The sequence below is a fragment of the Amphiprion ocellaris genome, chromosome 17 (genome assembly GCF_022539595.1).
Source record: "Amphiprion ocellaris isolate individual 3 ecotype Okinawa chromosome 17, ASM2253959v1, whole genome shotgun sequence".
Lineage (NCBI taxonomy): Eukaryota > Metazoa > Chordata > Actinopteri > Pomacentridae > Amphiprion > Amphiprion ocellaris.
Genome location: NC_072782.1, coordinates 2,802,931 through 2,827,841, shown reverse-complemented (window position 1 = coordinate 2,827,841; position 24,911 = coordinate 2,802,931). Strand labels below are relative to the sequence as shown.

The 24,911-nt window shown below is 38.1% G+C and overlaps 1 protein-coding gene across 8 annotated transcripts in view; it reads left to right on the top strand.

Moving 5' to 3' along the window:
• LOC111565724 (ankyrin-1-like) overlaps positions 1 to 24,911 on the top strand; it is a 132,200-nt gene that overhangs the window by 79,461 nt on the left and 27,828 nt on the right. For 7 of the 8 annotated variants that reach the window (XM_055019065.1, XM_055019064.1, XM_055019067.1 and 4 more), the window contains exons 6-31: positions 135 to 233; positions 2,238 to 2,423; positions 3,472 to 3,570; positions 3,748 to 3,846; positions 4,458 to 4,556; positions 5,059 to 5,256; positions 6,528 to 6,626; positions 7,016 to 7,114; positions 7,397 to 7,495; positions 7,670 to 7,867; positions 8,186 to 8,284; positions 9,030 to 9,128; positions 9,340 to 9,537; positions 9,702 to 9,800; positions 11,369 to 11,467; positions 11,578 to 11,676; positions 13,397 to 13,489; positions 13,674 to 13,746; positions 13,937 to 13,957; positions 15,274 to 15,397; positions 15,746 to 15,809; positions 16,836 to 16,948; positions 18,982 to 19,206; positions 20,267 to 20,421; positions 21,179 to 21,390; positions 23,235 to 23,439. In XM_055019065.1, coding sequence (XP_054875040.1) covers positions 135 to 233; positions 2,238 to 2,423; positions 3,472 to 3,570; positions 3,748 to 3,846; positions 4,458 to 4,556; positions 5,059 to 5,256; positions 6,528 to 6,626; positions 7,016 to 7,114; positions 7,397 to 7,495; positions 7,670 to 7,867; positions 8,186 to 8,284; positions 9,030 to 9,128; positions 9,340 to 9,537; positions 9,702 to 9,800; positions 11,369 to 11,467; positions 11,578 to 11,676; positions 13,397 to 13,489; positions 13,674 to 13,746; positions 13,937 to 13,957; positions 15,274 to 15,397; positions 15,746 to 15,809; positions 16,836 to 16,948; positions 18,982 to 19,206; positions 20,267 to 20,421; positions 21,179 to 21,390; positions 23,235 to 23,439 — 3,253 coding nt within the window. The remainder of the gene's footprint in view (positions 1 to 134; positions 234 to 2,237; positions 2,424 to 3,471; positions 3,571 to 3,747; positions 3,847 to 4,457; positions 4,557 to 5,058; positions 5,257 to 6,527; positions 6,627 to 7,015; positions 7,115 to 7,396; positions 7,496 to 7,669; positions 7,868 to 8,185; positions 8,285 to 9,029; positions 9,129 to 9,339; positions 9,538 to 9,701; positions 9,801 to 11,368; positions 11,468 to 11,577; positions 11,677 to 13,396; positions 13,490 to 13,673; positions 13,747 to 13,936; positions 13,958 to 15,273; positions 15,398 to 15,745; positions 15,810 to 16,835; positions 16,949 to 18,981; positions 19,207 to 20,266; positions 20,422 to 21,178; positions 21,391 to 23,234; positions 23,440 to 24,911) is intronic. The other variant, XM_055019066.1, reaches the window with a different exon arrangement.

Genomic DNA, 24,911 nt, shown 5'->3' with positions numbered 1-24,911 from the left:
CTAAAAGGTTTTCACAGCACTGTATGTTTGTGTGTTTGTTTAATTGACTTCATGTTTTTATTGACTTCAGGCTGAGGTCCATCTTGTGTGTTCCTGTGTGTGTAACTTTACATAATGCACTTCTGCCCCAACAGAAAGGCTTCAGTCCTCTCTACATGGCAGCACAAGAGAACCATCTAGAAGTGGTCAAGTTCCTGCTAGAGAACGGAGCCAATCAGAGTCTCCCAACTGAGGTACGTGTCTCGTCAAACAGGCAGCTTCATCGATTATTTTAGTCTGATGTTAAACTACACTGATGAAGAGTAATTACCTCCTTAAACTTTGGGACTGTTGCATGGAAGATGCTCACAAACTGTCAGGCTTTTATCGTTTAGAGCAGGGTGTCAAACGTATGGCCCGCAGGCCAAAACCGGCCCGCCAGAGTCCAATCCAACCTGCGGGATGGCCTTGTAAAGTGTTAAAAATTCCAGAGAAGACATTAACTGCAGATTGTAAATTAGTAAAACTATAAATTTAAAATCATTTCTAGACCATGACAAGTTGTTTTGATCGTAAAGTAAAATACTAGATATTTCATTGTTCTTTTGTTATTTTGTGTCTCATTTTTAGATTATTTTGTCTTGTTTTTGTTGTTTTTTTGTCTTGTTTTAATTCCGACTTGTTGTTTGTCTCATATTTTTGTCATTTCGTGTTTCCTTTTTGTCTCACTTGTGTTTTTTGTCTTATTTTTGTCATTTTGTGTTTTGCTTTATTCGTTGTTTTGTGCATTGTTTGTGTCATTTTGTGTTTTTTGTCTCGCTTGTGCTGTTTGTCTATTTTTTGTCATTTTGTTTCTTGCTTTTGTCATTTTTGGTCTTGTTTGTGTCATTTGTGTAATTTTTTGTCTCGTTTTTGTTGTTTGTTTGTTTTTTGTCACTTTGTGTCTTGTTTACGGCATTTTGTGTCTCGTTTTTATAGTATTTTGTATTGTTTTTGTTGTGGTTTGGCTGATTTCTGTTGTTTTGATCACTGAGTAGAATACTATAACGTTCAGTTCCAGATAGCTGTGACTAAATGTTGTGTTCCTTTGTAGACACTCTGTGATCTGGAAGTTGTAACGTGGAAATGATAAAGTGAAACTGAATGTTGTTAAAATTGAATTTATTTTTTCCTCAGAAATTTCAGGGTGTTCATGATGTTTTGTAGAAAGATAATTCCTTAAATGTGAACATTTCCAGAATGTGCTTTTTTGCACTAAAGCAAAAGGAAATATTAGAAGTTATCAATATTTATAGGTTATTATGCTGTGATTTTACTGGTCCGATCCACTTAAGATCAAATTGGGCTCAATGTGGCCCCAGAACTAAGATGAATTTGACACCTCTGGTTCAGAGAAATAAAACCATCTGTGGGCCAGTGAGAGAAAAAAATGGAGTAAAGTGAAACAGAGGTCTTTGTTACAGAGGACACACATTTTGATATACATCAGAGGGATGAAATGGCTTGTACTGAAATAAAAATCCTCTCATCAAGTAGCTTTACCGATCAGTGAATCCCAAAACTGTATGTTCTAGAAACAGGAAAATTACCTGTAGATGCCAAAGCTGTTAGAATTACAGTACAACACTATGGGATCATATTTAAGCCCATTTCTAGGTGTCCATGTCCCTTCGCTTGGAGTCTGTTTTAGACATTTGTGACTGATTGTAAGTAATATATAACTAGTGGAGTTGTTTTTCGTGAGAAAATGCACATTAATGCTTCTAATAATACCACAAAATGATGAGGATGAGGATGACTGCATCCACTAAAAAACATAACATCACATGGTCTAGAATGGGCTCTCTCTCTTTACTTTCTCTCATCTCAATTTCTGTCTTGTCCTCGCCTCTTCCTCTTTTTCTGTTCTTGCTGTTTCACCTCTTAACCCCTGAACAATTACTGCTCAGAGTGAAAATTCTGCTGCTGTATTTCAAGTGGCATTCAGAATCAAATCAGACAATTCTCTCACCGTTTGAAAGCACAACAGTGTAAACACTTTAAGATGTTAACGCCACAGCAACAATAGTTTATTGCTTAGTAGGTGTAGTACAGTGATTTCTTACCTTCTCTCTCCAGTATCCTGCCACACACTTGTATCTCAGCATGCTTAGTAGAAAGGGGTGAAAGTTAAGATGCTAATCCTGCCCTGATTAACCCGCCTCCTCATCTTTGCCTCTCTTCTCTCAATTCTTCCACTCATCGCCTCCCTCCCTCAGGACGGCTTCACTCCCCTTGCGGTGGCCCTCCAGCAGGGCCATGAAAACGTCGTGGCGCTGCTCATCAACTACGGCACCAAAGGCAAGGTCCGCCTCCCCGCCCTGCACATCGCTGCCCGAAACGATGACACCCGAACCGCTGCAGTCCTCCTGCAGAACGACCCCAACCCTGACGTGCTCAGCAAGGTAGACTCACCGAGACTCTGTTGTGACGGTTTGCTTAGATGACAAAAAGAAGAGTGTGATGCAGAAGCATAGAAAAATACATCTGGGTCAATATATAATTGCGGGACTTTTTGTAACATAGTTGACATTTTTGCTGTTTTCAGACTTAGAATCAACAAAACCAAACACCACATGGCATTTTACAGAAAGATTCTTCTAAATATTATATATACAATTGAGTAAAATTGAAATTGAAAGTTATTTCTAAAGATATTGTAGTAAACCTGTTGACTACTTCATATTAAATAACTCAGAAAGCCTTGGAGTCTGGCCAGTCTTTTCTTCAGGAGGAAATGACATCATGTGGAGCAGGTCATGTGATCTGGAATTAACACACTTCCTGGAGAGGTGTTTTTGTAATGGGTAACTTAGTGGAGAGTTATTTCTCGGACACAGATACAATTTGTTATTTTCCATATAAAATTTGATATATTGCCAAAAACCAAATATCTGCCATGATTATCTCAACTTAATAAAAAGAACACAATCCAAACTATTTCTGAATAAACTCATTTTATTATTGTTTAGCTCATTAGAAGGTGGTTGTTATTAAATTCAGATGGTTATTTAGTTGATATTTTAATGATATCCAGTCATTTTTATTAATAAGTGATTGTTTCCATAATACATAATTATGAAATTTGTAAAGACATGATCATAATGAACATAAAAAACATTAGTTTTTTTCACTTTTAATAAAAAATGTATGCAAGATATATCCCATGGACTTCAAAAGTCCCTCAATTATATATTGACCCATTTGCACCAGTGATGTGTTTGAATTTAACAAATAGTTGCCACGGCTTTCATATTTTCATAAATATAAAGTACAAAATGCAGTTTAATTCCCAAACTTAAAACAGTATTATAAATATCTTCAGGTTCTCCTTTCTTCTATATATCTTTTATGCTCTGATCTGTTGTGTAATCTGTGTAAGCGGGTTGGGAGTAACGGAGATAAACTGTAATAATCATCATTTACAGTCTAATGTTTGCACTTTCTCTGCAGACTGGTTTCACACCTCTACATATTGCAGCTCACTATGAGAATATGAGTGTAGCCCAGCTGCTACTGAACAGAGGAGCCAATGTAAACTTCACACCTAAGGTCAGTTTATCTCACATGGTGTGAGCTCAGTGAATTATATTATATCAGAGAAATCAGAAATGTTTTTCCTTTGTATTTATATGAATCTTCCATTATACTGTTGTCTTGTAGAGAGTCACCCATGCCAGTGAATAAAGATGATAATAAATGACTTATTTATTGCCCCTGCTCCACCAGAATGGCATCACGCCCCTTCATATAGCCTCCAGGAGGGGCAATGTGATGATGGTCAGACTACTGCTGGACAGAGGAGCACAGATTGATGCCAAAACTAAGGTAGCGTACTCCTCTTGTTTTAACCCTCCTGTTGTCCTCATTTATGGGCACCAAAAAGTATTGTTTCCTTGTCTGAAAAAAATCCAAAAAAATCTGCAAAAAAATTCCCCAAATTTCTGAAAATTTGCAAAACCTTGAGGAAGAAAATTCCAATAATTCCTTAAAAATCTCCCTTAAAAGTTTTATTTAAAAAAAAAAAAAAAAAAAATCCCCCAAATTTGGCAAGAAAATTCTTGTAAATATTTTCAAAAAATTTGTAAAAACCCTCCAAAAAAATCCTAAAAGTATCTAAAGTGATTATATATATCTGTAAAACTTCTAATGTTTTCTTTAAGAACATTCACAAAAAAATCTACCAAAATCCAGCAAAGTGAATGTTCTTAAGAAACATTTCTAACATTTCTCTTTTTCCACCATAAATGTTCAAAGATTTCCCAAAAATGTTGAAAATGTGGACATCAAAAATTTCACTGTGAAATTACATTTTTTTCCCACATTTTCAAAATTTAAAACGGGTCAATTTTGACCCGCAGGACGACACGCGGGTTAAATTTGGTCTATCTATGACCACAGTCAGTCTGATATTAATTTCTTACCTCCTCTCTGTGCAGGATGAGCTGACTCCTCTCCACTGTGCAGCCAGGAATGGTCATGTTCGCATCATTGAGATCCTGCTGGAACACGGTGCTCCTATCCAGGCTAAAACCAAGGTGGATTCATTTGATTAAACACTGCAATCACTCTGACTGCCCCAGTGACCTGTAATCAACTCTAATAATCAAAATCTTCTATTGATTCATAACTTTGTGAATCTCCAAAGAGTGATGTCCATAAATTAATGATCAGTCAGTCAATGAATAATAACCAACTTTCCAGAAACTTTCATCCAACTGAGGGAAATTAGCTCAAATCAAAAACGAGCCTTCAAATGTGAGCTATAGATGTGCATATTTAGCAGATATTACAGCCGCAAGATTATCTGCAACCAATTTTAGCCTAGCGTGTTGATTATATCCACTCTGGACTCCGTTTCCCGAACGTCAGAAACTGAATCTTATTGACTGTGTGCTACATTCGGCATGAGAGCTTCTTATGGCAATGCGGAGAAATTTATCTCCATCTGTCCTCCTTCCTGTATGTGCAGTTTGCTTTGTCCATCTGTACTTTCTCATGTCAGCATTTCCTCTCTCTGTTTTTATCTGTCTGCATCAGAATGGTCTGTCCCCCATTCACATGGCAGCTCAGGGGGATCACATGGACTGTGTCAGGCAGCTACTGCAATACAACGCTGAGATCGACGACATCACCCTGGACCATTTAACCCCTCTTCATGTAGCAGCCCACTGTGGTCACCATCGCATGGCCAAAGTTCTACTGGACAAGGGGGCCAAAGCCAACGCACGAGCTCTGGTAAAGAACTGCTTCATTTTGGGGGTTTTTTTGGTCGATATTTTTGATTTAGATCAGGGGTGTCAAACTCATTTTAGTTCAAGGGCCACATTCAGCCCAGTTTGATCTTAAGTGGGCTGGACCAGTTAAACTACAGCATATTAGCCCATAAAACTCCAAATTTTTCCTTTGTTTTCATTCAAAAAAAGTATGTTCTACAGATGTTCACATTTAATGAGCAAAACATTATGAACAACCTGAAGTTTCTTCAGAAAAATACATTCAATTTCAGCAATATTATGCCTCAGTTTATCATTTCCACATTACAACTTACAGATCACAGAGTGTCTACAAAGGCAAAAAACATTCAGCCATGATCCAAACAACAACAGTCAGGCAAGAAAAGACAAAAAATAAGACAAAATAATGCAAAAATGAGACACAAAATGACAACGAGAACAAAACGACAAAAGATGAGACAACCGACGCAAAACAAAACAGAAAAGAGACATCAAATCAGGCAAAAAGTTACAAAGCGCCAAAAAAATGGAGAAGCGACACAAACGAGAAAAAAAACACAAAAAGATACACAAAACAATGAATAAAGCAAAACACAAAATAAGAAAAATAAGACAAAAAATACAAGTATGACAAAAAGGAAACACAGAACAACAAAAACAAGAAACGATACAAAAAAACTCAGACAAAAAAATAGACAAAATATTACAAAAATGAGACACAAAGTGACAAAAGAACAATGAGCAATATAGTATTTTACTTTATAATCAAAACAACTTGTCAAGGTCTAGAAATTATTTTAAATTTATAGTTTTATAAATGTACAGTTTGCAGTTAATGTCTTCTCTGGGATTTTTACTCTTAACAAAGTCATCCCACAGGCCGGATTGGACCCTCTGGTGACCTGATTTTGGCCCATTGGCCGCATGTTGTACACCCCTGTTTTAGATTAACTAAAAATGACAAAGGTTATGAGCTTCAGGTTGTGAGGAGCTAAATGCAGCACTAATTTTTATAGGAAGCACCTTGAATGTCCTCTGTGTTTGAAAGGTGAAATTAATTTAGGTCATGTTGCTTTCTCTTCCCTCCTTTAATTATTTTTGTAGTTGAAGCTAAAAGAACTAATTTCTGTTTGTATTCTTATAGCTGTGTTTCATTTTGACATTTTATCGAAACATATACTCCTTTAAAACTACAGCATTCTTTAGTATCTTATTGTGAGGGCTAAAGATCTTTGTGATGTTGCTGTGAACTCTTTTCTCCCGTGTCTCTAGAATGGTTTCACACCTCTCCATATTGCTTGCAAGAAGAACCACATGCGGTCCATGGACCTGCTGCTGAAGCACTCCGCTTCCTTAGAAGCTGTCACAGAGGTGAGACGATGTGACCACGAGGGAAAGAGTCTGAAAATGAACAAATGTTCTCTCTGACGTAAAACTTTCCACCCCCGAGGAACTCATAAATCTGTCTCTTTTGATGTGTAATTACTGTCTCTTATGTGCACCGTTAAGGTGAAGCGGTGGCAGAACAAGTGCTTCATTTTAACTGTCAGTGCCACCTATCTGCAGGTTTAAAACATGACTGTTTTATGATAGTTAACAGGAAGTTTTAATCATTTTCTCCTCTGCTGTCGAACCACTGACACCAGCATCGATAGAAGTCCACACAGGCCAGTCTGATGTAGCTAATGAGACAGACTGCCTTTATTGTAATGAACTGATGTTGAGTCTTGATAACTTCTTCTGTGTGTTTGTGTGCACAGTCTGGTCTCACTCCTCTTCATGTAGCTTCATTCATGGGCCATCTGAACATAGTGAAGAACCTGCTCCAAAGAGGAGCTTCACCTAATGCTTCCAATGTGGTGAGAACAAGTTCAATTCGTCTTTTTTTTAACTTTTAAATCACTTCTCAAGCATATGAACTGAGAGATAATAAAATCGGTGAAAATGCTACTGCAGAATGAGCATTAATTACAAGATCAGTGAAATCAATAGATTAAAACCAGATTAATTTCAAATAAAAAATGTCCAAAAGTTGTTAAACTGATAAAAATTTAACTGAAAATCTCAGTTATGCACATTCATACAGTTGGAGTACTGTTGTATGCTTTGATTGCCTTCCATTCTGTATTTACGTACATCAGAAAGTGGAGACTCCCCTCCATATGGCCTCCAGAGCGGGACACTGTGAAGTCGCTCAGTTCCTGCTGCAGAACGCGGCACAAGTGGATGCCAAGGCAAAGGTACGAGCTGCGTAGTCTCACTTTGTTCATCAGCCAAAATAAGCAGAGAGTGTTTGCATCTTAGTTCTCATTCAGCAGGACATTATTGCTTCTTAAGCTAAAATTAACAGAAATAAACTTGTATGTGGGATGTAAGATTGCATAAGTTTTGTTGAACCGTTTTTCTGTGCCCAGGACGACCAGACCCCCCTACACTGTGCGGCCCGTATGGGTCACAAGGAGCTCGTCAAGCTGCTCATCGAGCACAAGGCCAACCCCGACTCGGCTACGACTGCAGGTCACACACCCTTACACATCGCAGCACGCGAAGGACACGTCCACACTATTCGAATATTACTGGATGCTGGAGCACAGCAGATAAAGATGACAAAGGTAGAGTAGATACATAACAGAAAATGATCAGTCAGTGTAATGACCTTTCACTCTTAACTGGTTAACATCTGCAGTAACACTTATAAGGGCTAAAAGGTTTTATTATGTTTGGTTCTACTTCTTTTTATTTCTGCTGTATTGAGATGTCTGTTTTCACTCCTGCTGTGTGTTTTGCATTCTGTTTAATTTCTGCATATTTTATTAGTATATGTTCATATAGTGAAAAACAAAGGCCTTAATTAAAAACAACAGTGTGTTTAGTTGCAGTTGTGTTTCTGGTGAGCATCTCTCTGTATATTTTCTTCGTCTTTTGAGCAGAAAGGTTTCACTCCCCTCCATGTGGCCTCTAAATATGGAAAGGTGGACGTGGCAGAACTCCTTCTGGAGAGAGGAGCCAACCCAAATGCAGCCGGGAAGGTGAGACAAGCTGTGATGAAGTTCTCCTTATGAGGCTGTGAGGAGCAGCTCAGCCTGAAAGCTTTACCCCATTAACCCTCGTGTCGTCCTGCGGGTCAAATTGACCCGTTTTAAAGTTTGAAAATGTGGGAAAAAAAAATTTCACAGCGAAACTTCTGATGTCCACATTTTCAAGATTTTTGGGAAATCTTTGAACATTTTTTGGTGGAACAAAAAAATATTTAAAATGTTTGTTAAGAACATTCACAAAAAAATCAACGAAAATCCAGCGAATTTCACTGGATTTTGGTTGATTTTTTTGTGAATGTTCTTAAAGAAAATATTAGAAGTTTTACTGATGTATATGGAATCACTTTAGATATTTTTAGGATTTTTTGGAAGATTTTTACTAATTTTTGGAAATATTTACAAGAATTTTCTTGCCAAATTTGGGAGGTTATTTTTTTAGATAAAATTTTTAATGGAAACTTTTAAGGAATTAATGGCATTTTCTTCCTGAACATTTTGCAAATTTTCAGAAATTTGGGGAATTTTTTTGCTGAATTTTTGTTTTTTTTTCAGACAAGGAAACAATATTTTTTTGGTGCCTGCAAATGAGGACAACAGGAGGGTTAAGAAAATGATCAGCTGATTGACAGATTGCCACGCTATTTGTTTCATATATACATGTTTCTATGTGCTTTTGTACACGTGTGTGTCTGTGGGTTTATACATGTGAACATGTGTATGTGTGTGTGGTTAACAGAACGGTCTGACACCCCTTCATGTGGCCGTCCATCACAACAACCTGGATGTTGTTAAACTCCTGGTCAGCAAGGGAGGATCTGCACACAGCACTGCCCGAGTAAGATGCTCACATATGTGTGTGCTCACACAGGCAGGCCGACACAAAACGCCAAAGCATCCTCACAAACGAGTGATGCTCAGTAATAGAGTAACTTACACAGCATTCTCGCAAATGCTCTTTCACCACAGCATTTGTTTTGTTCTAGAATTCTGCACAAACGGCATTGAGAAGCAATGTCTACTCTCCGTGTCCTTGTTTCTCTCTGCAGAACGGCTACACTCCCCTGCACATAGCAGCCAAGCAGAACCAGATGGAGGTGGCCAGTTGTCTGCTTCAGAATGGGGCATCACCCAATTCTGAGTCCCTGCAAGGCATCACGCCCCTGCACCTGGCTTCACAGGAAGGAAGGCCCGACATGGTGGCGCTGCTCATCTCCAAACAGGCCAACGTCAACCTAGGAAACAAGGTGTAATATTAGAATGAATCCAAACTTATCAATCCCAGACACTGAAATTTAACTGGTTTGATCAGAAGTGCCTACACTACACAAACAGCAGTTAAAATACTGTTCAAAAAATTAAAAAAAATACTCACTGTTAATTTCTCCTGGTCTTTCTCCGTGTCTTTCAGAATGGACTGACTCCTCTGCATCTTGTGGCTCAGGAGGGTCATGTGGGCATCGCCGACACGTTGGTCAAACAGGGAGCCTCGGTTTACGCTGCTTCACGGGTAATTTACACCACCTGAAGAAAGAAAGAAAGAAAGATAGATACATAGATGGATGGATGGATGGATGGATGGATGGATGGATGGATGGATGGATGGATGGATGGATGGATGGATGGATGGATAGATAGATAGATAGATAGATAGATAGATAGATAGATAGATAGATAGATAGATAGATAGATAGATAGATAGATAGATAGATAGATAGATAGATAGATAGATAGATAGATAGATACTTTATTAGTCCCGAGGGAAATTCAAAGTATTCAGCAGCGTACATACAGCAACAAAAATAACAAAAAGACAAAACAGGCAGGTAAAAGTATTAAAAGTCAATTAACAGTATTTGCACTTTTTAAGGCACAGTGATTTGAAGTGATTTAAGTGGTTTAAAATGATAAAAATGACACTGATATAGATTATTACACTTTGTTGATGAAAACAAAATCATTTTCCATCATGTTCTGGCTGTAGGTCAGAAGAGTGGGTGCAGGTTCATAGAATCTGAAAAGCTACACCTCCATTATGTCGTCATATTCATTAGGTATTTGTGTTATTATCAAATTTAAGAAATCAGTCATCTCAGAGTTTAACTTTTGCCTTGAACATTTACACAGTCAAGTGGTTTGAAACTAACAAATCACATGGGGAGCAAGTAGGGGCCATTTTTTTAGGTGCACCAGCAGATAATTTAGGTGAACCTCAAAATGGGCTTCCATGTTGTGTTGTTTCATAGATGACACTGTGAAACGATGTGATTCCTTGGAGGTGATCTTGTTTATTCTGACAATAACAAAGGATAAAGAAAAGAACATGTAGCTGCCTGCTTCAGCTTCTGTCCCACAGGAGAGCAGAACAAAAGGCCTGAGAATGTACAAGGACACTGGATGTGAAGCTGAAGGCAGGGACTAGAGGAAGGTTTACTGCTGACTGATCAACAGTGCTTTCATATCTACTGACACAGACCTCAGATCTCAATCCACTGACCCACCCTCAAACCAAAAGTAACCTTTCATCCTACATGATTTGTCTTCAACGTGTTATCGTCACTAAGGTTTACAACTGGCGTATCAAATGAGATGGAATAATACTGTTAAAAAGCTAATAAGACACCATTACCAGAGTGAAATAACATCAGTAACGTGCATAAAGGCCAGCAAAACATTTTAAAAGATGCTTGGTAATTCACTGAACTCACTAATGTGGCAAATAGTCCAAAACTGACTTGATGAAACCAGCATGGACAAATGTCACTAATATTTGCACAAAATGTCACAGAGCTGAAACAGAACACCAAACTGCAATACCTCAATCTTGCAAAATATAGAAGCACCTGTGAGTCAAAGTGAAGGGCACAGTAGCCCATTATAAACTGCATGTAGTACAGTATTTAGTATATTTTGTTATATAGAAGTGGGTGTTAAACTTCTCTAGCTTGTTTAATCTGTTTACAATCGCACATTCTCATGTTTGCAAGAGGTTACACGTGTTTAGATCCAAACTGTCGATCGAGATTCTTCCATAAAGCTCCTGAACAACAGCCGGCTTTCTCTTTCTCCTCATCTTAGATGGGCTACACACCCCTTCATGTGGCCTGTCACTATGGCAACATCAAGATGGTGAAGTTCCTTCTGCAGCAGCAGGCTCATGTGAACAGCAAGACGAGGGTAAAAGTCTTTGTCAATATAGTTGTTTTTTATTGTTTTTTTAGATGGAAGCGCTGCTTTTTTGTTTCTTCTTTTGCCTGATGATGACTTCTCTGTTGTTTGTTCTCCAGATGGGCTACACCCCTCTGCACCAGGCGGCTCAGCAGGGCCACACCGACATCGTCACCCTGCTGTTGAAACATGGAGCCCTGCCCAATGAGATTACTTCGGTGAGGCACTTTTGGAAACACACTGTGGAAACATGCATGTGTCTTGCAGAGTATGTGATAACAATAAGAAAAGAATGTAAGAGTATGTGGAATCAGAATCAGAAAAATCTGAAAAAATCCCACAAAACACATTAACACAGACTGATTAATCCATGACACCGTGTTTGTGGAGAGAGGAGAGCTGTATATTTAAATGACGTGTATAAAAACACACAAATGAGCAAAATGTCTGGTTGAAAGCCAGTATAGAAGAGATAAATGAGATAAATACCGTCAATGATACTTTCACAGTGACGCTACAATATAGACCGGTTGTGAAAATATACATAGACATGGCTAAACATGCTGTAATGAAATGAAAATGATAAACAAATATACAAATGTAAGAAATACACTGCACACTGATCTGCATTTATTATACAAGAAATTTTCCCCCTTAAAAACTCTGTATGTGCAGCTCCCTGCATTCATTTGCTTGTAAGTCAGGGCTGGAGCGGGACTCATTTTCAGCCCTGGAGTTTCATGCCTCAGACCGGCCCTCTTTAGATCACAACCTATTATTATCATTAAAATTGTGTAATTATAACCTCACATGTTAAGTCTACAATAGTGCACTGTTCTGTAAAGCCTTGTAATCCAGTGTGTTTTTCTAAAATATTTCCAAATCAGTGCAAGTAAGGGCTGCTTCACAATGTGGATTTATTTCAACATGAGTGCACATCTCCAACAGTAGTCTTTTTAACAATATCAGAATCTATATTATGTTCAAATAAGTGTTCATAGATATCCAAACCTTAAAAATTAAATCAAACAATAAATAAAAATATTAAATTTTAAAAATAAAAACTAAAATAAAAAGTGTTGCACTTTCTAATAGCACTATCATCTCTTTTTCCTCTGCAAGGAAACAGTTCCATCACAACTTAGATGTCACAAATATGAGAACATGACTTAAAGGGCAACACTATTCTTCACAACATCAGAACATCCTTTTTTGCAATATCAAATATCAAGCAAATTAGTGTTCACAAGACCAAGTTTCCCAGTTATGTGGCGTTGCATCATACTATCATTTAAATGATTTAACGTTACTTTATACGCCACAACGCCACACAATTCACTGACTTGATAATTAATTAACCTGAATGGTGGTTTGCAAAGTTCAATATCTTGCCGTACCCATTTCATCGTCCTCATTTGTCTTTTCAAACTGTGAGCTCATTTTAGTGAAAAAGTTGCCAGTTTTAGCACATTTGGGTCTGTTTCAAGAGCTTTCCTCTTTTTTATTCTTGCCTTCTCTGCGCCACCCTTGCTCTTTCCATTTCCCATCGGAAAAGGGACGTGTTACGTCAGAGTGGGTCTGCAAATAAAAAAAAAAAGAAAAAAAAATGAAGAGCTGCCAGTGGAGGTGGCCCAGAGACGGCGGTAGCAGCGTACATGATCAACCCAGTGCCATGACTGAACACCAGCCCAAAAAAAAAAAATAAATAAATGAACACCGGCCCTCCCGATTAGCCACTGCGGGCCTGATATAAGCCAATGTTGTATATGCTTATTCACTTTGTTTTATGCCTGTATTATGACAATCAGTTAAAAAGTTTGTCACATTATGACATTATAAAACTAAATATCTTTTCAATTGCAAAATGTGTCTTTGTTTGGATTTTAAAATGTTCCATATCTGTGGATATGTTTTAGTTTGTCCTCTTCCTGTGTGCAGAACGGGACCTCTCCTCTGGGCATTGCTAAGCGGCTGGGTTACATCTCTGTGATTGACGTGCTGAAGCTGGTTACCGAGGAGTCCGTCTCCACGGTGAGCAACACATCATGCATGGTTCACACGGTTACACCTGTACACAGAGAACCAGCCTTGACAGACCGTGACTCAGAAGTTCAATCAAATAACTGTCTTCTCATAATCGAGTTCAGCTCCATCACCTGCTTTCAAATTAATTCCTTCTTTTCTCATCTTTCAATCTGCTTCTTGTTCTCCACAGATCACCACAGAGAAACATCGGATGAGTTTTCCCGAGACAGTAGACGAGATTTTGGATGTTTCCGAGGATGAAGGTAGGCTATCTGATTTTGTTCTGTTAAATACGTCGAATGTTCAGCTTTGATAATTCACCTCCAGATGTGATTTGCTGGTTTGGTACAAGAGGACTGTATGGGAAGTACGCTGACATGTCACAGTACAAGCGTGAATTTAAATATCCGTGTATGTGGCTGTTTATAACGCCCTTTTCCATTTGTTTTGTAGGGGTTGCCCAGCTAACGTTAGGTAGGATTGTGTCTGTATCTCTGCCTTGTCCGGTCCAGTGGTTCGTGAACTTGTGCCTTCATCGCAGTTGCACTTGCTCATTTTCTCTGTGTGTCACTAACTGTCTTTTTAATCAGTTCGAGTCTCAACTCCAGCCCTGTTTGCGCTTTTCTGTCTTTATCTTCTCTGTATTTATTCTCTCTCGGTCTGATTCAGAGATTTATTTAAGAAAAAGTGTCTGTTTTTCATCAGCATGTAGTCACAACATTTTCCTTTTACCAGCGTTCAGTGCATCTGTTCGTGGGCTTATTATTGACAGAACTCCAATCTTTCTGCAATTAAAAGACAAACGGCTTCCTTCCAATTCAGCCTTGCTGTCACTCCTGCCTTTTACAGCTTAATTGATCCATAAGGTGATTAAACACATGCTGTGGTACAGCTGTGGCTCTCTCCTGTGCACAGTTTCTGTTTATGCAGTTGCCTTTCTGCTTTAAAGAAACTCAAATTTTCCAATAAATTCTGGAAGCGTTTCTACCTGTAAGCTTCATTTGCTATCTGTGTTGTTCTTGTTGTACTTGTTTAATTTTGTTCATTTTTTTCCTTCTTGAACATTTTTTGTTTTTTCTGAACAGCTTGTACTACTGGATGTGTAACTGTCTGTCAGCATCTCTGTCTTGTCAAGTAGTTTATGGGTTACTATTGTTATGATTATCATTTCAGAATCATTCCTATTTAATAATTGAGATATTTTCTCCTACACAGAAAACAACCATCACCACATGTGATTTCATCTTTAATGGGCATGCTCACTAAAAAAGCTGTCACCAGGTGCCTTGCAGTTTGCTGTCCATGCGGTGTCCTAAACTGTGTTGATTTTTCACTGTCTTACCAAACCTCTTCTTTCACTCCTTTTGGTTTCCATCAGCTCTGGTCGTTGCTGTTGTCATTGGTTTGACTTCCATTTGCTTGGATTTGAAATATTTGAAGTTGCTTCGTGGCCATTTTTTTCTGTGGTTTCGTGAAGGTGAAGGGATGGGAAGGATGGCGGTGTAACGATTACTGCAGAGCTCAATCACAGCTCCAGATACTGTCACTCAGAAAATAGGAAGAAAAATGAACTCCATTGGCAGACTTATTTTCCTTGATTTAAGCAGCTTACATCCTCTGAGTGTAAGAACTTGAGAGTTGAGATCAGCATCATTTTGCCCTGTATTCCCCTGGTCTCATCCTTTTCTCTCTTAATTCCTTATTTGCTCTTTGCAATCTGTTCTTTGCCAGTTTTTTTTTTCCTTCTTTGCTCCATCTCCACCTTCCTAAGCATTTTAATTTGCCCTCAGGAGACGAGCTGCTCGGTATGGACGGAGCGCGGTATTTGAAGCTGGATGATTTCAAGGACCAGGACGATGACTTTCTCTCCCCAAAGAAGACCCTCAGAGACTTTGAGGGGGGCGTCGGTACAACGTAAGTCAGTGTGAAGCTGCCTGCAATTTATTTTCAGCAGTACAAGCACAATCACGTTGTAAAATGTGATTGATTGAGTTATTGACATCAGGGTGACTTGGTAGCTGAGTGTTAGATTGCAAACCAAACGTCCTGAACAGTAAGTCTCTGGTTCAATTCCCCACTAGGGACTATTTGCTTCATGTCTCATACTCTCTTTCCCCACATTTCTTGTCCATCTCCACTGTCACTCGATCAATTATCTTTGTCTTAAATAATGACAAGCAACAGAATGAGATCAAAGATTTTATTGGAGTTTTTGTTGCAGAGTAATATTTACCCAGCGTTTCCTGTCTTTCTCCACTACAGGCCATATTCTCCTGCTATTCCCAGGATCCCCTGTGTGTCACCGGAGACAGTTCTGCTGGATCAGGTTTGCTGAAGATTTTGGAAGCATGTTACTTTATCCTCTTGAGGTGATGAAGTGTAATCTAAGTCACAAATCAAGGGCACATTATCAGCTTGACTCAGCTCACTTGGAACCCCAGCCCAGTAGGAACTATAAATAAAATAAATAATACCTGGTACTACGTCCTAATGGAAATACTCACAAACCAAGTAGAGTCAAGCTGAGTAGGTGCTGGTGGAAAAGCGCCACTATAGGGTCTATGATAGGAGTGACAGTTTTACACCATTATACCTTTCTGAATCTGTTGGTCAGGTCTTGTCACCAAGATATCTTGTTTCATTGTCAGGTTACACTTTACAGAGAACATAAGGTTATCTTTCAGTCATGTTTCACAGAAAATATATCCAGACATGTTCAGACTTTTACTTCCCGTCTTACCCTCATTATTTTGTGACAGATTTCATGCATTGTATACTTGTTTGTATTGTTATGATTCCAGTATATATTAAAACATATAATACCTTAAGTATACACCGTTATGTATTGAGCACTCCATATCTCATCTCGTAGAAAGCATCAAAGTTGTGATCTCTCATCAACCCTTCAGCCATCCTTACACAGTTTCTAGGCCTTCTCTTCCCTCACACACATTCAATACAATCAAAGCATCGGTGGTTATTAGAACATTCAGCATTAAGTACTTCACACACATGTACTACTCATCAATTCAAATAGCATTTGCCAGGAATACATCATCATTCACTTTCAGCACATCGTCCTCAAAGAATATTACACTACAGAGGCCAGATATTGATTTGGGAGAGTCTTAAAAATCCTAAAAACTATTCTGTTTTTGTTCTGATTTCTTTCTTTTGTTTTTGGCTTCAGATTTTCTCTCGCTGCTCTTTTACTGCTTTACTCTGCCTGTTTCTCGCTTCCCCTTTGTGCTGCATTTTTTATCGCTCTCTTCTCTCTCTCGTTATCTTTTCAGTCCTGGTTATTTTACTGCCTCTCAATTTTTCACTGCCTCTCATTTGTCTCTGACTTCAGCACACCCCCATTCCTTTGCCAAAGGAGTACGACGAGGACTCTCTGATCCCGAGCAGTCCTGCCACAGAGACTTCAGACAACGTCAGCCCCGTAGCCAGCCCTATCCACACTGGGTGAGCTAATACAACATGTTGCTGAGTGTTAATCCTCATTTTTAGTATGGATTTATGTTAAATTATGTGAAATTACCAGCATTGCAAATGTGTTTCAGAAACACAGCATGCATTACAAGGAAAGAGGAAATTAAGTCTCATAAAAAATGTTCTGAATTTAGGCTCAATGTATTTAATGTGTTTGAAACATGGAGCTTATTCACAAACTCTTCAACATCCTTTGCCTTCTACAACCACGTATCTTTAATGTTATGACACCCTTGACATCAGAATATCAATGATTCCAAGCCATTAATGATGACTGTATTGGTAATCAATAGCTAAGAGTGAACCACATATTATCCACACACCAGCCCGCTTTAAACATTGTTACAGATATGTTGTTTATTGGATGTAACCCAGAATATAGCAGGGGTGTCAAACTCATTCTAGTTCAGGTTCCACATTCAACCCAGTCTGATCTCCAGTGGACCGGACCAATAAAATCCTAACATGATAATCTATAAATAACCACAACTCCAAATCTTTCCTTTGTTTTAGTGCAAAAAAGTGCATTCTGAAAATGTTCACATTTAATGAATTATCTTTTTACAAAACACTATAAACAACCTGAAATTTCTGAAGAAAAATAAGTTCAGTTCCAACAACATTCAGCCTCAGTTTATCATTTCCACATTACAACTTCCAGATCACAGAGTGTCTACAAAGGAACACAATATTTAGTCACAGCTATCTGGAACTGACTGATAGAGTATTTTACTTTATGATCAAAATGACAAAAGCCAGACAAAAAAAAAGACAAAAACAAGACAAAATATTACAAAAAAGGAGACAGAAAATGAAAAAACAAGACACAAAATGACAAAAAAAATTGACAAATGACACAAAACAAAACAAAAAAGGACAAAAAATAGACAAAAAAGTTAGAAAGTAACAAAAAAAGGACAAACTACAAAAACAAGACAAAAAAATTACACAAATGACAAGATCAAAAAATGACAGTGAGTAACAAAAAAGTACACAAACAGGCCATTGTAAATGAGAAATTGTTCTCAACTGAGCTTACCTGGTAAAATAAAGAATAAAAAAAAAACAAACGAAACAAAAAACACAAAACAACACAAACCATACATTGATCCAATGATTAAAGCAAAACATAAAATGACAAAAATAAAAACAAAAAGGAAACACAAAACAACAAAAATGAGGAACAAAATGCCCAAAACATGACAAAAGTCAGACAAAAAAAAACAACAAAAACAAGACAAAATATTACAAAAATGAGAGACAAAATGACAACAGAATAATGAACAATCTAGAATTTTACTTTATGATCAAAACAACTTGTCATGGTCTAGAAATTATTTGAAATTCTTAGTTTTACTAATTTACAATCTGCAGTTTATGTCTTCTCTGTAATTTTTACACTTTGAGGGCCGGATTGGACCCTCTGGAGGGCCGCTTTTGGCCCACGGGCCACATGTTGGACACCCCCGCTGTAAATGATCCTTATTAACAATGATGAACTGTTTTGACTCTTCCTCTGTAATGTTAATACAATGTAATATTACTTTATTTACACTGTAGTGATAATTTATGTACAGCTCAATGAGTCAGCGTTTGAAAAGCAGAATATGAAGGGAGGGAGAAAATATGAAGCCGTAAAGCTGCAGGATCAAACAGCATGAGGCTCCTTTTTAAAATTCTTTTCATGTCATTCTTGCTGAACTTACTGGCCAGTCTACATGGCCTGTCTTCCCCTGAAATACTGAAACAATCCAGTGAAGAGGGCACCCACACAGTGAGTTGATGTCTTTATGAAAAGCACTGACAGAAACCAGACCCATTCAAAGAACACAGCTGAATAAACCACAAATGAATTCTCCTTTCCTGTCTCTCTGAGTGGGAAGCTTAGGAAAGCCCATGTTCTGTGTCCGTCCTGTTTTATTTATTGCTCCATTTAATAGCACAGAGCTTAAAGCTAATTAAGTGGCCGCGTTGCCGTTAAATCACCACGTCGCTGTGACCCTCAGCTTCCTGGTGAGCTTCATGGTGGACGCCCGAGGAGGCTCCATGCGAGGCAGCAGACATCACGGCCTGCGAGTCATCATCCCTCCTCGAACCTGCGCTGCTCCGACGCGCATCACCTGCCGCCTCGTCAAACCCCAGAAACTGACCACGCCTCCTCCGCTGGTGGAGGGGGAGGGCCTCGCCAGTCGGATCATCTCACTGGGGCCGTCCAGTATGCAGTTCCTTGGGTGAGTCAAGCCTTTGTCACGCGTCTTTCTGGACACTAGAGGTGGGCGGATCAATCCAAATATCGATAATATCGATACCAGCGTTGGTATTGATATTAAACCATACAAACTCCAAATCTTACCAAGTCTATTTGTCTTATTTTTAGTCAAAATGTCTCATCCCACTTGATTTAAGATAAATTCACTGAACAAGTGACATTTCAGCAGATGGAGGGACTTGTTTTAAGACAATGCATTTTAAATATGTTGTTAAGTCAAACAATCTTGAAATTATCTTGTTTTGAGTTGAATTTTACAAGAAAACTCAAAATAAGTTTAACCCTTGTGTCGTCCTGCAGGTCAAATTTACCCGTTTTAAAGTTTGAAAATGTGGAAAAAATATATTTTCACAGTGAAACTTCTGATGTCCACATTTTCAACATTTTTGTGAAATCTTTGAACATTTTTTGGTGGAAGAAAAGAAATGTTAAAAATGTTTCTTAAGAACATTCACAGAAAACCAAAATTCGAAATTCGCTGGATTTTAGTTGATTTTTTATGTGAATGTTCTTTAAAAAAATATTGGAAGTTTTACTGATATATATGAAATCACTTTAGATATTTTTAGGATTTTTTTTTGGAAGATTTTTACTAATTTTTTGAAAATATTCACAAGAATTATCGTGCCAAATTTGGGGAATTATTTTTTTTTTTTTTTTTAAATGAAACTTTTAAGGGAAACTTTTAAGGAATTATTGGAACTTTCTTTCTGAAGGTTTTGCAAATTTTCTGAAATTTAGGGGATTTTTTTTGCTGAATTTTTGGATTTTTTTCAGACAAGGAAACAATATTTTTTGGTGCCCATAAATGAGGACAACAGGAGGGTTAAAGGAGATGCTGGAAATTATGGTGCAAAACCAACAAAGTCAATAAAACAGAGCTGAGTTGTAATTTATTTGTTTGTATTTTTAATTGCAAACCCAATTCATTTATCTTCCTTTTTCAGACTAATTAAAGTTGGTGTGTGTGTTGAAACAGATTAAAGAACAGATTTTAACTCGGGTTCTTGTTTCTCTCACAGACCGGTGATCGTAGAAATCCCTCACTTTGCCTCACTGGGCCACGGCGACCGGGAGCTCGTGGTCCTCCGCAGTGAAAACGGATCGGTCTGGAAGGAGCACCGCAATCGCTATGGCGACGAAGTGCTGGAAACTATTCTGAACGGCATGGATGAAGGTCAGTGTGGCGGTAATGGATGTCCACAGTCCATGCTTGCATGGCTGCAGATAAGTCGGTCTTAACCTTGATGTATGACCCTGGAGTTACAGAATGGGAGCACAGGGAGGGGAGGATGCTGGTTTTTAAGGGGAAGCTTCTGTCACATCCACTTAAAACTGAGTCTTAACCCTCCTGTTGTCCTCATTTATGGCACCAAAAAATATTGTTCCCTTGTTTGAAAAAAAAATCCAAAAATTCAGCAAAAAATTCCCCAAATTTATAAAAATTTGCAAAATCTTCAGGAAGAAAATTCCTTAAAAGTTTCCCTTAAAAATGTTATTTAAAAAAAATCTAAAATTTGGCAAAAAATAAAAATAAAAAAAACAATAAAGAATAAAATTTGTAAATATTTTCAAAAAATGAACAAAAATCTTCCAAAAAAAATCCTAAAAATATCTAAAGTGATTCCATATATATCAGTAAAAAGTTTTAATATTTTCTTTAGAAACATTCGGGAAAAAATCAATTGATGATTGATTTTTTCTGAATGTTCTTAAAGAAACATTTTTTTAACATTTCTTTTTTCCACCAAAAAGTTTTCAAAAATTTCCCAAAAATGTTGAAAATGTTGAAGTTTTCTTTGTAAAAATATATATATTTTTCCACATTTTCAAACTTTAAAACAAGTCAATTTGACCCGCAGGATGACACGTGGGTTAAATACATATTGTATTCCCTCTGTGACTGTTTCCTCTATTTCTGTCCTTTACCACAGACTTGGAGAGTCAAGAGGAGCTGGAGAAGAAGAGAATCCGTCGAATCATCTCCACCGACTTCCCCCTCTACTTTGCCGTCGTCTCCCGCATCCAGCAGGAGAGCGACCTCATCGGTCCGGAGGGCGGCCGGCTCACCAGTAAGCTGGTGCCCCACGTCGAGGCCATTTTCCCCGAGACTGCCGTCACCAAGAGAGTGAGGCTGGGGCTGCAGGTAAGAAGATGACATACTGTATATCAGGGGTGTCAAACATGCGGCCCGCGGGTCAAAACAGGTCCTCCAGAGGGTCCAATCTGGCCCGCAGGATGAAAATTACAGAGAAAACATTAACACCAAATTATCAATTAGTAAAACTATAAATTTAAAATAATTTCTAGACCATGAGTTGTTTTGATCATAAAGTAAAATACTATATCGTTCAGTTCCAAATACCTGTTGTTTTGTGTCTTTAAAAATGTGAACATTTTCAGAACATGCTTTATTTGCACTAAAACAAAGGAAAGATTTATAGTTGTGGTTATTTATGGGTTATTATGCTGTGATTTTACTGGTCTGGTCCACTGGAGATCTAATTAGGCTGAATGTGGAACCTGAACTATAATAAGTTTGACACCCCTGCTGTATATGAATGAGGAGGAAAAAAGGAAAAGCAGGAAACCATTAGATGCAGCTTCATGAATTTCATAATTGCTTGGTTGTTTGTTCATTTGTTTGTACAACAAAAACCATCCTAGCTTTGCATAAATGACTGAGAACAGATGTTTGATTACGAAAACAGCTGACTCCCCGTCTGTAACTCTGGGTTTTTTCCAACACGTTTAGCTGTGGCCTCGATTTCTGTTTGCTGCTTTCAGTCGCTCTGAGATTTGACAGATTTCATGTCCTGAACTTGACGTTGTGCCGGTTTGACCAATGGGTCTGTAAGAGTTATGCTCCCATCAGTCAGCTGCAGACAGATAGATTTATTCTCCTGTTATTGTAAATCCTGACATTTGAAGGAAGGCCATAAGTTGTCATTTGAGTTATTGCAGCTGGAGAAGCAGTCAAATCCATTCAGTATTTTTTTATCCAGCATCAGCTAGTAACTTTGATGATTTTTTCCCTTTTTCCTTTAAATCATCTACATCTTGTGATTTTTTTTTTTTTTGTCGTACGATACATTTTAAATATTAATATATTATAACATCACTATTAAATATTGATCACAGTGAAAATAAAATGTGCTTCACCAAACTAAAACCTTAAAGATATGAGGAAAATATTCTGAATTTATTATTGCTGATAATTAAAAGGCTCATTCTCATAATAAATTTAGGCTTTTGGGGCCTTTATAACACTATGTGATTGACATTTTTACATTATAATACATTGCTTATACCGTCATAAAGAACTAGGTAACTTGATCTGGGGAGCATCTCATATAAAAAGCCAACATTTACACTTTCAACACGTGGTTTCGGCTCTGTTAAATAGGAGCTTTTGGCAAATGTATGGCCGACTGTTACTCATCCAGACCTCCACCGACACACATATGGGTCTTGGCAAACAATTCATGCTGACAATCTGTTTTCACTCAACACCTCCGCTTTGGCTCTGCTCGCCACGACAGAAAGATTATGACAGATTATAAACTCGTCATTTCCGTTGTTTTGGTCTCCTGGGTGTACGTTGTTTACATCGTCCGTCACGGCGCCGACGCTATGTAAGGAAACTGCATGAGTTTTGCTTTTTCTGTTTATGTTTTCCTTTTATCCAGCCATTCATCACTCCTCAGTTCCCTGATTTAAGTTGTGAGCCACACTGAGCAAGCTGATGCACTGATCTGAGTGGGGTCAGGTGTGAAATATGAATTTGTAGCATGTGTGAGTATGGCTGTAAGTTTGACGTTTCAGTCTTTTGCACATCCGTTGTTCTGTTTTCTTTTTTGCACAAATCCCCCGCCTGACTTCTTTCCTTGTGCTTGATATTTTCCTTCACACATTCTATGTACTCAGCCTCATTCAGTTCGCTTTAAACCATCTTTTCTCCGTCTTCTCAGTGAGCTTTTTTTTCATCAGGCGCAACCAATCCCAGACGAGCTGCTGACCAGGCAGCTTGGTAACCAGGCAACCTTCAGCCCAGTGGTAACCATCGAACCACGCCGACGCAAGTTTCACCGTCCAATCGGACTGCGTATTCCTTTACCGCCATCCTGGAGGGAGAGTCCTCGAGATGCTGGCGAGGGCGATACTACCAGCCTGCGCCTCCTCTGCAGTGTCATTGGTAGGATTAATCCTGAAGCGGCTCAAGAAGTCGGCCAAATTTCACTAGAATTCCATCAGTTTTTGTATTGTCTGACAGAAATATGCTGTACAGCAGTGATTCTCTACTGGTGGAAAGTGGGCAAACAAAATGTAACGAAAAATAATCAACAAAGTGTCATAAATTCACACTCCTTAACAGTAGCTGGCAGTAGGTGACAGCCACCATTTCACACCATAGAAGACTTACAAAGTTTGTTTGTATATGCTAATTGAGCATGACGAAACGCAGGTACGACACAGGCTATATGAGATATGTTTTTTTTTTATATTGAAGACAAAGGAAGACAAAAACCTAAATGTGTTCTGTGAGAGTTTTGGTTTTAATTAAAATGCAGCTAATTGAGCATAAAAGGGAATAGTTCCCTCTCTAACATTGCCACCTCAATCAATCAAAATTTATTCATAGAGCACTTTACATTAAAGAAGACCAAAATGCTTTCCATGAGCATGATAAAACAAAACAACACCATTTGGTTACGACAAAACCATAAAACCACAATGCAGCACAGATGAATCAGTAACATTTAACCCTAGTGTCGTCCTGCGGGTCAAAATTGACCCGGTTTAAAGTTTGAAAATGTGGAAAACATATGTATTTTCACAGTGAAACTTTTGATGTCCACATTTTCAACATTTTTGGGAAATCTTTGAACATTTTTTGGTGGAAAAAAAGAAATGTTAAAATGTTTCTAAAGAACATTCAAAAAAAATCTATTTTTTTGTGAATGTTCTTAAAGAAAATATTAGAAGTTTTACTGATATATATGTAATCACTTTGGATATTTTTAGCATTTTTTTTGGAAGATTTTTACTCATTTTTTGAAAATGTTTACCAGAGTTTTCTTGCCAAATTTGGTGGATTTTTTTAAAATGAAACTTTTAAGGGAAATTTTTTAGGAATTATTGGAATTTTCTTCCTGAAGGTTTTGCATATTTTCAGAAATTTGGGGGAACTTTTTTGCTGAATTTTTGGATTTTTTTCAGACAAGGAAACAATATTTGTTGGTGCCTGTAAATGAGGACAACAGGAGGGTTAAATAAGGCATTTTGGGACGACATGCTAGGAGTCAAAGGCACGTCTGAATAGGTGAGTTTTTAGTCTGGACTTGAATGGCAACAGGTCAGTGAGAACACAAAGTTCCAATGGAAATGCGTTCCAGAATCTTGGAGTGGCAACAGCAAAAGAACGATCACCCCACTGCTTGTACCGGGACCTGGACACGTCCAGCACCGTCTGAGTGGACGACCACTTGCTGGTCATTTTGGTTTATCATTAAATTAGTTTTCATAGTGTCATATTCTGTTCTGCTGCCTCAGGTTCAAACTGCACAATCTTGACTTTCAGTAAATTTGAGAAGTCGAAAATTGTCTTTGATTTGGGTCGCAGCTTGTCACTGAGCCAAACCAGTTGAGAACCGCTGCTGTAGAGAG